At 34.6% G+C, this 12,835-nt stretch overlaps 1 protein-coding gene across 4 annotated transcripts in view; it reads right to left on the bottom strand.

The window, feature by feature from the left end:
* The window catches only part of LOC111055537, a 257,536-nt gene that overhangs the window by 91,090 nt on the left and 153,611 nt on the right, over positions 1 to 12,835 (bottom strand). For all 4 annotated transcript variants that reach the window (XM_039425085.1, XM_039425084.1, XM_039425083.1 and 1 more), the window contains one exon: positions 1,318 to 1,396. In XM_039425085.1, the coding sequence (XP_039281019.1) occupies positions 1,318 to 1,396 (79 nt within the window). The remainder of the gene's footprint in view (positions 1 to 1,317; positions 1,397 to 12,835) is intronic.

Genomic DNA, 12,835 nt, shown 5'->3' on the forward strand with positions numbered 1-12,835 from the left:
AATTGTATCAAGTTATAGTTTTAATTATTATTATATCCTCTCTCTCGGAAAGGTGTTCTTCAAATTATCCCTCTACCTCCATGTTCATTATTTAGTCCTCTTACATTGAGAGTTCTCCCTTTTGCAATTGAGGGTGCTTACCCCCCACCACCATAACTTTCGGGAAGTATTAGCCTACGGCGCTATCTGCTAGAGTAACGAGACTCTTTCCCGGCAACTGAGAAGGAACTCGGTCTGTGTTTTCGTCACTCTTCTCCTAGACTTCTCGGGACTCGCAATCGTAAAAGTGTGCGGATAATTGAAGTGAATAAACGGTTTAGTGAATACGCGTGTGAAAGAAGGCTGGCAGACAGAAGATTAATGCTCTACCGAAGGATTGCTGTCCGGGGACGAATGCTTAAAAAAAATCTGTGAGTCCATTCCGATTTATCGAATTGAGGACCCTTAGGTCAATCCCGAATTCTCACAATACTGAACCTTAAATATCCCGTATTGGGAATTTATACCCTGTATTTAGCTAGCAGGTCCAGCTTGCTGAGAGCTGGAGTGCAATTCTCAGATTGCGGATTATTGAACAGATATTTATTTGCTGTAGAGGATAATAATATTATTATTGATTCTCTGTACCATATACCCTATACCCTATACCTCAGACCCTGTACTTCATTCTCTATAGCTTACACCCTATACCGTACCCTATTACCTATATCTTAAATACCACTAACAATTCCATAGATCCATCATACCTTTACCCTATAGCTCTTACCTTAAACCCCATAAAAAAACCTCTTTCTGGGCTTGCAGATCCAGCCTGCCCGCCGTCAACTCGCAGTTGGTTCAGACTGTGTACTACCTTTACAAATATAATTATTTGTAGGGATCTGATAGTCAGATCTGTCTCCTTGTATAGGGTTATCTTAATCTCTTTTGAAACCCACCCTGTATTCCAAAGACCGAGGGCCGAATCGGCCAGCAAATACTCTTCCCCTGAATTAAAAGTCTCGCAAAAGCAGCAGAGGGTAGAGAATCAGGATAGGGGGAGAAGTGTAGGTCTGGTATCTCCACCTGTCAGTAGGCAACTGACCCTGACCCATACCCAGCTGTAGCTAGTCCACGTTGTAGCAATACTTCGCAATTATTAGATAACCTAGGGAGTGGAATAGGGTATCTAATAACTGCCATTATAGCATGGGCCTTGATCACTATAGAAAGATGATACAAAGACAATGAAAGGATGATAGACAAGGTTAGCAACACCATTGTTAGATAAAATACTTCCATTATGATGTGGACCTCAATAGGTACTTGTTAACTTACTTTTGGATAAGTAACATTGCATAGAACAAGCTCCTCGTACAGTATATGGTTTTTCTCCTATTGGTTTTTCTTCAATAAACTGAAAAAAATGAATTGAAAATTATTTAATTTTAAAACATGTATGAAATGCATGTATATATTGTATGAATCCATGAAAACATGGACATTATACAGAATGTCCCAAGAAAGGGGTAACAGCCGAACACCATAGATTCTACATGAAGTTTTTAATTGGAGAATGTCTAGTAAATTTTTTCATATTGTCTTCTCTTATTGCTCCTTTGATATTTTGGAGGAACATCAATACCTACAAAACTATTATTCAGAATCCAATTCTACGGATATGGTTGAAAAGAGAAAGAAATTTCCAATAAGATTCGTATGAATTTTGTCACTTTGGAATTTCTTAAATTTTTATGACCACTCAGTTGGAAAAAGTACATTTGTCAAGTTCATAGCCGAATTTCAAACAATTTGAACACTGAAAAGCCTCAAACAAAGGTACAAATAATATGATTCTCATTAAAAATTCCTTCTCCATTCTAACAGTACCGTACCCATATCCATAGAATAAGCATAGAATGATAGTGTTTTAGTACCTAATGTTATTGACGTTCTCAAGAAAATTAATGCTGGTATATTATGTCTCAAAAGCTAAGGTAGCTGATATTCAAGGCTGTGCAAAGGCTGAGCAGATAAGAGAGACGTAATCAAGATAACGGGATGTGATGGACAACAACATGACAATCTACATGCTAATCTTCATTCACAAACAAAGATATCATGCAATGTAGACATCAAAGTGATTTATGAATTTGACTGAATGGCAATGTTTTGTTGAAGGAAATGTAAGACTGACTCAGATTTCATCCATCCAGGCAATTAAAGATGAATGGTAATTTAAAAGTTGAAAATTAATTATCTTCAATCAGTCGAATTGAAATTTCAGAATGAACTAAATTTACTGTGGTAATCGACTGGAAAAGCAATAACTCTTGAATATAATTATCAACTGCAATGATAATGAAACTATTAATTAACCGAAATGATTAACAATATACACAAATAAATTATATATATAAGATAAAAAACTGTTCTTTTAAATGATTCTCCTTGAATTCTCAGTTAATATTATTTAGTCCAAGGTGACATGCTTATCAGAATAGATAAAAAAAAAATCAGTGCTCACGGCTCACTGGAATGATTTCTGTCACCCTCGCGTCACATCACTCTACCCTCGATTGTCCACGCATTCCTGATGCCCACTTTAGCCGCCACCTCGCGGAAGTAAGCATGTCGTCGTCTTGTGAGGTCCTCTCTTATAGTGACATCAGAACCCTCTCGAGCTGCCTCCTTGCCTGAGTCGCTCCAGTACCGGGAAGACATCCCACTCTGTGGCAGTGGTCAATCTGCGCTGCATCCACCGCGATTTTCAATCTATCACTACACAGCTTGGTGACAATCTCGGTGACATTTTCTCCATTCACCTCCAGAATGCCAAATATTCGGACATTATTGCGACGCTTGTATTGTTTTTGAGAGTCCAACTTAAGCTCATACAATTTGGTACAAGATGCTGCCTTCTTTGTAATGTTGCATATTTCAGCCTCCAATGAATCAATTTTTTCTCCATAGCCGATAAATGTGGTTCATACTCACTTTGGATGCGTGCTTTTAACAGCTAATCAAGATTATCATTCAGCTTCAACACAACACGGTCGACAGTTCTATCAAGGAACTTGTTATCTGACAAGAGCTCGGCTACAAACTCCTTGAGCATGCCTTTATCAGCCAGCCACCCCTCCCCCTTGGTTGATGACGAGAATTATGTGGACGATGGACGATCGCTCAATGCCGAACCCTCATCGCCGCCAGTTGCGACCTTGGTTAGCTTGCTCCTCAGTACTGCTGGAGAAGATTTAGGCATAATCAAAATTGAATTTCATTAGATCACAGCAACCACTCAAGATGAGAATTTGAAACTTGTAATGATTGAAGATGATCACACACAGCACAAGTCAGCCCAAAACTAGTACTCAACTAACACAAAAACATACAGAACTCAAGAAACAAAAAGGAGCCGAAATGAACAAAGTCAGGCCGTTGGCATTCTTATCTCTCAATTTTTATATAGAATGATAGAGATTTTTTTACTGTACTGTGCACTTCGTTATAAACTGACTTACATCTACAGCACTCCATAATTTGCATGTTAAATTTTGACATAGACCCCACAAAGTGTAGGCTATGTAATAGTATTGTTGAGGCCATTTGAAATTGTATTCAATCGCTCATTAACTGCCAGATGGCAGGAGAGTTCTATAATTTTAAAATATCCATTAATCATCAATTTATTGTTCAAAGCACTGGATAGTTTGCCAGTCAGTGTGGATTTAGCTTTCGTACAGCTATGTACTCGCTCTTGAGGCTTTAAGATTCAGGAAATTCGTTCTGAATCTGCCTAAATATTCATGTCGTTTAATATTATAGGGAATTTGGCCTATACATTTATTCTTGTACATAAATTTTGTATTTTTGTTCTATGTGAAAGGTTATTCACGTTTCGTATTAGTGAAAAGTGAATGCCAGAACTAAATTTTTAGTTTTGTTTTTATCGATAGTCAAGTCATAGTGTTTATTTATCCAAACAGTAAACTTCATCTTAGAACGGGAAAACAGCAAGGAACCAACTTTAACAATCGCATTTCAGATAAATCGGTTTGCATAATTCCACCTATCTTTTCCTCTCATCTATCCTATCCAACTGTCCACCTCTCACCTCAAATATAAGTAGGCAAGCAATTCAATTCGTGACATGTTGGATTTGGGATTTGGTGAGTACATTTTCTGATTTTCGATGTTCTTTGTATGTGGTTTTCCTGAATGGATATATTATTCAACTCAAAGATTTGATTCGTTTTTATACAGTCCACTTCAGAGCATTTGAAACTTGTAGTTTGAAATATTTAGATTTAAAGAACCAGTATTTACGTACCATTCTGGTCAACCGGACCGCATCGTCTCATTTATCTTGTAAAAAACATTGGTTTTGGCATTCATTTTTCAATATATCCAATTCAATTTGCATTGTAGAATTGATTTCGAAATAATATATGTATTGTTATTATGCCAGTCGTTGCGTCGCAGACAGTACCGTGCATTTGTGTTGTAATTTAAAACCAGCGGAATAGGCTATTTGAAAGATGAAAAAGAAAATTCATTGTACGCAGGCCTATTAAAAATCATTATTCAAATAATGATAATAAATATTTATTGTTTATTTCAGAATTTAGAGTACTATTATCACTGTGTTTTATTCTCATTTCGATTTCACTGGGTTGAAATCAAGTTGGGATTGTTTATTACATAGATCATTACATCCGTTTTTGAGTAGTCTCTTATGTTTGCGGGTAGTTTGTTGAAAAGGAAAGGTATTATGTAGAGCAGAGATCTTTTTCCATAAATATTATTAAACCGGGGAATTTGGTATATTATTGGTGACCTGAAATTGTAATGGGCAGGAGGAGCTAGAAGTCTATAGTGGAAATTATTTTTGAAAAATACTATTATTTTGAAGGTGTAAAAATTTCTTGGTGTCAGAGTTTGATGAAAAATTTGTAGGGTTTGAAGGTTGTTCAAATTTAAGTTTAGATGGGGTATTCTAGACGAAATAACTTTTAGGATCCTCAACTGTATTTTCTCTACTCTCAATAATAAGTAATTTGCAGTACAGCCCCATGATTGAACTCCATATCATATAATGGATTCTAACGACTTATAAATTACTAACGACTTATAAATTAAATACAGGCAATCAACAGTGATGTTTTTATGTAAATAAAATATTTTAGCGCTTAATGCCTGGAGTTTCTTGGATATATTGTCAATTTGAGAATGACATCTCATGCTACAATCTATCATTATTCCAAGGTAACGTGTATCACTGACCAAAGACAGAGATGGACAACTACAGTTTTCAAAAGAGTTAGTGAAGAGGCACTTACAGTTGTGAACAAAGATTTTTGGAGTTCCTTCACATCTAATATGGGGTGATTTGAAATGCATTAACACTATTTTTTTCTTGTTAATTACCAAGTTTCTATCATGAGACCATCTGAGAATTCGATTGAAATCTGATTGGAGTAATTGCTCCGCCGCCCTTGGATCTCTATGCGCGACTAGTAGAGCCGTGTCATCAGCATACATAAAAATTTCTCCATGTCTTATTACACTTTCTATGGAATTAACATAGATATTATAGAGAACTGGACCCAGTATACTTCCTTGAGGAACTCCAAGATCATCATTTCTGATCAAATCACTGTGGTTGTCGTCAATTTTAACCTTAAAATATCTATCCTTCAAATAACTCTCAAATAATCTAAGTCTAATGCCAGTTATTCCTATACTATTGAGGTCTTCTAACAATATTTTAAGGTTAAGGGTATCAAATGCTTTTGAGTAATCTATAAATATGGCTAACACATGATATCTGTTATTCAGGAAAGTATTGATTTTATGTGAAAAATTTGATAAAAGTATTTCTGTACATTTTCCTTTTTGAAAACCATACTGGGCATTGGACAGAATATCGTTTTCAGACAGATATTTATTTAAATTTGTGAGTAGATATCTTTCAAATATTTTTTCTGGTGTAGACAGTTTCGAAATTGGTCTATAATTATCCAGATTGTCTCTTTTCCCGGATTTAAAAATTGGATTGATAATTGAGATTTTCAAGGAGTCAGGAAATATACCCTTAGAAATAGACAAATTGATCATACGACACAGTGGAGCACACAAATGATCTTTCAAGAGTTGTAGCTCCAGTACTCTAATACCATCAATACCTGGCGATTTATTTTTGTCCATATTGTCAACTATTCTTTCTCTATCATGAACCCGGGCCTTCCTTAAATAGAAGCTGGAGTTAGGTTGAATGTGGACAGTGTCATTAAGAATGAGTGGACAAAGGTGTGACGTGTTTCTAATATTATTAATGAAAGATTTCGCAAACGCTGAACAGAGTTCAGATTTTAACTGTTGAATTTATTGGTTAAATCTCTTAGAATTCGGCTACCAGAATCGTCTGAAGCCCTACCCAAAATTCCATTAATACATTTCCATTTCGATTTTATGTCATTTTTTGAGTTGGCAAATTTTTTTATTATGTGTTCACGTTTTGTTAAAGAGATTTCTTTATTAAGTTTGTTACGATAACTTTGATATTCGTTTCTATACTGGATGTTGGACGGATTACTCTTACTGCGCCTAAACAGTCTGTCTCTAATTTTGAGTTTATTATGAAGCGATTCAGTCATCCAATTATTTTTGAAATTGAGTTTTATGTTTTTAACGTGAATTATTTTCTTACATTGTTTACTTGCTATGTCAAAGTTCAGCTTAATCTTATCATAAATTAAATTAGGTGAAAGGAGTGAAAAGCAGATATCACTTTGTTTCAACATATCAATAAGTTTATTTTTATCTATGATTTCTTTATAAGTATCTGACTTTTTATTTTCTTTTGATAAATAATTGTGAAGGATTTTACAACTGATGATATAGTGATCCGATATTTTCAAGTTGATCACACCTGTATGACAAGTAAGGCTATTATCAGTAAGTCGAATAAATAAGTGATCAATACAGGACTGGGTAAGCAGATCCTGCCTGAATTCTTCCCTAGTAACAATAGAGACACCCTTCTAACAACCGTAAGATAAGCATAGATTCATATAATTAAACAAATTGATCGTCCCGTTTCAGAAGATCAATGTTTGTATCTCCTACAATGATTAGATTAGATTTATTTTCTAGTTTAGAGATTACCATTTCAAGATCATTGATGAAATCTGACTTTAGAGTACTGTGAGGTCTGTACAAACTGATTACATAGATACGAATATTTTGAAACTAAAGTTCCAGAAAAAAGAATTTAAAATTAACAATATTGAAATCGAAATATATTTGAACAAAGGAAATATTGTCTTTCATATAAGCAGCAAGTCCGTGTTGAAACCTACTATTAGAAGCGTATTTGAAAACAGATCTATAGCCGGCCATCTCAAAGATACCACTCAAATTATTATCAATATTGATTTCAGACAAGAATATAATATCAATATTTGAATGACGGATAGCTAGTGTGAGTTCATCGAAATGTTTTCTTAATGATCTTATATTGAGATAGATTATTTTTATTTGAAACTGGCGAAAGAGTTGAATGAAAATTACTATAATAATCAGTATCAAGAAGCCAGTTATCAATAGTTGGATAAGGCCTGCAAGGCAGAATCATATCGTCAAATTGAAAATCCTCTTCGATCATAACAGAGATTAGATAGTACTAGTTTCTGTTATTATTAAAGTTATTATATTGGTACTATGAGAAATGTTACTGAGAATACTGTACTAGATCTTAACAATCGGGTAGATCACTAAATAATTTTATCAAGATCCGCGAAAGACTTGATTCTAATAATCTGTGCGTGATCCTCCCTCCTAACGAGGATTCTGCCCTTTGCATTTGAAACTTGTAGTTTGAAATATTTAGATTTAAAGAACCAGTATTTACGTACCATTCTGGTCAACCGGACCGCATCGTCTCATCTATCTTGTAAAAAACATTGGTTTTGGCATTCATTTTTCAATATATCCAATTCAATTTGCATTGTAAAATTGATTTCGAAATAATATATGTATTGTTATTATGCCAGTCGTTGCGTCGCAGACAGTACCGTGCATTTGTGTTGTAACTGCTTGCAAGGCAGCAGTGCTTATCTGCTTGATCAACAGAAACTCATTGTTCAGCACTGCAGATAAAATTATTGCTTATTCCTACTTTGTATTTGTGATTTCTCTGTACAATCGTTGCTTTATGATTATCATTTCGTTCTCATTCGAAATCGTTCATTCTTGTTATAGTAATCTCATTATGAGGGTTAAAGAAAATAATTAAATATTATCCAATCATGAGTGACAGAAAGTTGAAGCTCAAACAAGCTAAACTTGAACAATATATTACACAAATTCAACGTACTTATGATCAGTCTAAAAGGGCATTGGAAGAAGAAGCAAGTGCTAAGCAGTTTCTAATTCTTTATAGTTCCACTTTGACAAGTATTAACCAATATGAGGCCACTGAGTTGGAAATACAGGAACTTGAAATGGAAATTGATCCTGCATTTGTACCTAAATTTAGTAATTCACATATCGAAATGTATGAATATATTGAGGCTGTTGCTAAGGAATTGAATAAACGTAGTGAAGTTGTACCTGCATCTCACCCTATTCAACCTGCAATGACTAATGATTCTACAAATCTTCTACCGAAAATCGAAATTCCTGTGTTTGACGGAGATCAGTCGAAATGGTCTGTATTTTTATGAAATGTTCAAATGCATGATCCATGATAACAAATCAATTTCAAATCAACACAAGGTGCAACATCTTGTTAGTAAGCTGAAAGGAGAAGCTGCTTATGTTGCTCTTCATTTGCTCCCCATTGCTAATAATTATGAAGTTATTTGGCAATTGTTGGTTAAGCGGTTTAATGATCCCCACTCTCTGACTAATGCTTGTTTGGAACAAGTTTTCAAATTCAATAGTCTGAGATCTGAGTCTCGTGCTGGTTTAGTTTCAATATTGGATCAATTCTGTAGTTCTATTACAGCCTTGAAACGCTCAAGTGGTGAAGATGTATCTGATGTATCAAGCTTTGAAAATATTGGACCCTGTTTCTCGGAAAGCAGTTGTAACTTCAGTACACGCCAAGGATGATCCTACATATGCTGATTTTGTGTCATTTATAGAAAAAAATTAAATCGTTTCCTTATGAAGAATCTTCTAAGTTATGTAAGCCAGCAGTGAAACAAATAACAAAATCTAAAGTTCTAGTTGTTCAAACGATTTTGCAAGAGACCAAGGCACCTACAAAGTTGTTGGAGTGTCTGAGAAGCTAATTGACAAATCACAAATCAATTGATTGTCGCCAGTTTCTTCAGTTATTGCCTTGGGTTCGCTTCCAGTAGTAAGGTATTGCTGTTTGAACGCACCAATCACAGAGCAGTATAATTTTTAAGCAGCATTTTAATTAGGGGGCGGAGCCTAATCCCCCAGGGGGGCTCTAAACCCCACCCAAATCCCCCCACGCTCCGCGCGGGAAAACTCCATTTTCTAACCCCTTGCCTGGACCAGTTCTCCCACCAATACTAAAACCGCCATTTTATTTCAAGTATTTATTTGAAAAAAACAAATTTATGGGCGTACCAATTGCAGAATCCCCCTCCAAACAATCCCCCACACTTCGCGGACCCCCCCCAGCCTAAACCAAATCTCCTCCTCCTACTGAAGACCACCTTTTTTTGTTCAAGTACTTATTTTAAAAAAATAAGTAGACACTTGCAAGATCCTCCTTCCAAACAAGTCCCCCCCGTCACCCCCTATGCCACCGCCCGCCGCCGCCCACCTTTAAGCTTAATGTTTTTTACTTTTTCATACACTTACGCTCAGCTAGATCGAATAATGCTTCCCAGAGCTCATTAACATCAGTTATTGTCATAACTGGACATTCACAGCTACAGCCATAATGAAAATGACCATAACCATCAATCACAATATCTAGTAAATCATATATTTCGGATAATATAGAGAATCTTGAATTGTTTGTATTTACATTGTTTGAATTTTGATTGTTATGCTTAACCTCCTTACTGTCAGTGTCATTATCTAAACAGTACTTTGAATATCTTACACTATTTGCCAGTTCATTAAATTCATCAAATGTTATACCCATTAGAAGCCTTGATAGCTTTTTGAACTTTGAATAACTAAAGCATTGACTCATAATTTATAGGTTATGTATGCACTAACACCTTTTGTAGTTAACACTGGCTGAACTCAGCAAAGACTGAGTAAAATACAGCTTACTTTCTTCTATATATGCTTCTCTTTCCACCTGACTGTAGGATGAAAATGAATATAATTTGATAGTATATAATTAAATTCGAATATTCACTTTATCCATGCAGTAAAAAGCTCAGGCATTGAAGTTTTAAAGTGCTTCATCTCCATCTCTAGCTAAATATTGATAGATTATCTATAGTAGACTAAATATTTACTAAATATCTAGACTAATATAGAAATATCAATTATTGTTAACATTTAACTATGAGACAGACCTACATCACTGAGTTTGATCAATTCTAAGTAAAATAAATCAATCCAGTTTAAGTTAGTTTTGAGTTCTTACTATTGCATTTCCAAGTGAATTAAAGATGGTTTATCCTCTCTATGTTCACATTTCATTACATACTTTCTACTGTTAAAATCATCCAAAGTTGCTGCATTCAATGTTGATAAATACTTCTCAGGTAGATAAACATCATAAAACGAATATGCGATGCTCTTCTTGTTAATTTCATATAGTCTCATTACAATTCTAACTCCACACTTTGTTCGTGCTGATCTCGCTTTTTGTATCGGATATTTGAAATCAGGTTTCAAATCATATATTTGAACAATTGGAATATCCTCGTACGATGTTTGGTTGAATTTTGTCAAATCAAAAGATAGAGTGTCCTGCATGATTGAAAACACGTTCACACATGTACGATGTTGAATGTGGAATGAATAACAATTTCAAGTTACTGACTTCATTCCCTCAATACTCTTCCCCCACTACGTACACTACGAAGACCTGCACAAACATGTTCGTGAACAGTCAATGAACTTCATCATTGTTTATAGATGACGTAATATTATTTAGTACCGCATTTTCTAATTTTAATAGTTTATTCACATTTAATTTAAATGGTCTATAATAACATAAATACTCATTAATGTCATTAATATTCACTGTTGATAAAAAAACTGATAGTAATTCCACTAATAACATTGTATCTCGATTTTCTCTTTTAGCTTTACTGATTGAATTTTCACATACATCAAACCAATCCAAATGTTCGCGAAGTTTACTTTCTAAATTATCTTCAGCTGCTAACCAATTTGCCGGATTCATCCTGACCGATGTTCAATAGCACACTGAATCATCCTATCATTTTCAGCTCTATTTATACCAGTGGAACCAAGACTGAAAAATTTACTGAATTTATACCGCTATTAAGATTACATATTCTGGCTCTATGCATAAACAGTTCATATCCACAATGAACACAAATTACTTTACTACCATTGTAGAAAAAACCCTGTCTTGCATACTTTCTTTTTTTCTCACTGTTATAAAAAGGACAACTTTTCATAGATCTCATCCTCTCGCTCTCACACATATAATCCACATGTTGTTTACACATTACTTCTGACTTTATTAGCAATTCTGAAAGATAATGATTTGTGCTGAAAAGCGCAAAACGTCCATTCACAACCGATCTATGTATTTCATAAATCTCATTACACCAACTACTTTCAAATTTTTTATAATCCGGTCTTTCAAAATTATCTGGTATCATTTCAACATTAGCATGAAATTTCTTTAAAAATTCCATCTTCTCTCTACCCTTAGTATAAACTTTTTGATAGTTTTGTAGACAACTTTTGATAATATTATCTGAGTATTCAGTATCTCCCATCTCCCATTTCATCTTATGATGATAAAATTCCAGCCAAGATACATCACGATATGATTTCCATGGAAGTTCTGATTCAGGAAATGGTGGTTTGAAATGATATAAAACATATGTTTGACGTGTATCAATAAGCGCAAATTCTTTTAGAATAAATGAATTATCCGAATAATTTTTAAATCCATGAAATTCGACCACACAGAAAGTTGAAATATCTGACTCACCTGTTTCTTTTAATACTGCATTCTCCTTTTCAGCTTCATTATTAAGCACCTCATCTTCTTCAATCAATTCGCTTTCCATCTCTGTTTGCGAAGTGTCTTCACTATCTAAATTACACTGGAAAGCACGAGAATATGTTTGTCGTTCTTGTTTAGAAACTGGTTTAGAATGATGCATCTCATTAAATGAACTATTAGTACCGGTATAGTAAGCTGAAAGTCTATCATAAATATCACCCTCTTCTTCCTCCTTGATCTTAACTAGTTCTTCCATCTTCTGCAGTAGCCTCAAGAATAATGCTGTTGACGATGAATCAATGGTGTGTGTATCACCACGTCTCGCGAGCAACTACTTACTAACCTTCAAACTTAAACTTATTTACTGATTTACACGCACTCTGTTGTGAAGTTGACAAACCTACACATATTATTAGAAACCTATTGCACTTCTCTTACAAGCGATGTTAGTGGTTTATATTCCATTAATGTATCACTTACAAGAATACAATATGCTGTTGTCAAATTTGGTACAGCCTTTTCAAATTCAATTTCTACTCTAACATCAGTCGATACCTTCAAGTGATCTGATTGATGTGAACAATCTATTACAAAAATCGGTGTTTCATCCTTAAACTTAGCAAAATCAATTGCATTTCCATATTCAGCAGTAAATTATAGTACGATAATGCAAAATCAAGAAACGTTTTATACATT

This window comes from Nilaparvata lugens, chromosome 3 (genome assembly GCF_014356525.2).
Source record: "Nilaparvata lugens isolate BPH chromosome 3, ASM1435652v1, whole genome shotgun sequence".
In the NCBI taxonomy this organism is placed as follows: Eukaryota; Metazoa; Arthropoda; class Insecta; order Hemiptera; family Delphacidae; genus Nilaparvata; species Nilaparvata lugens.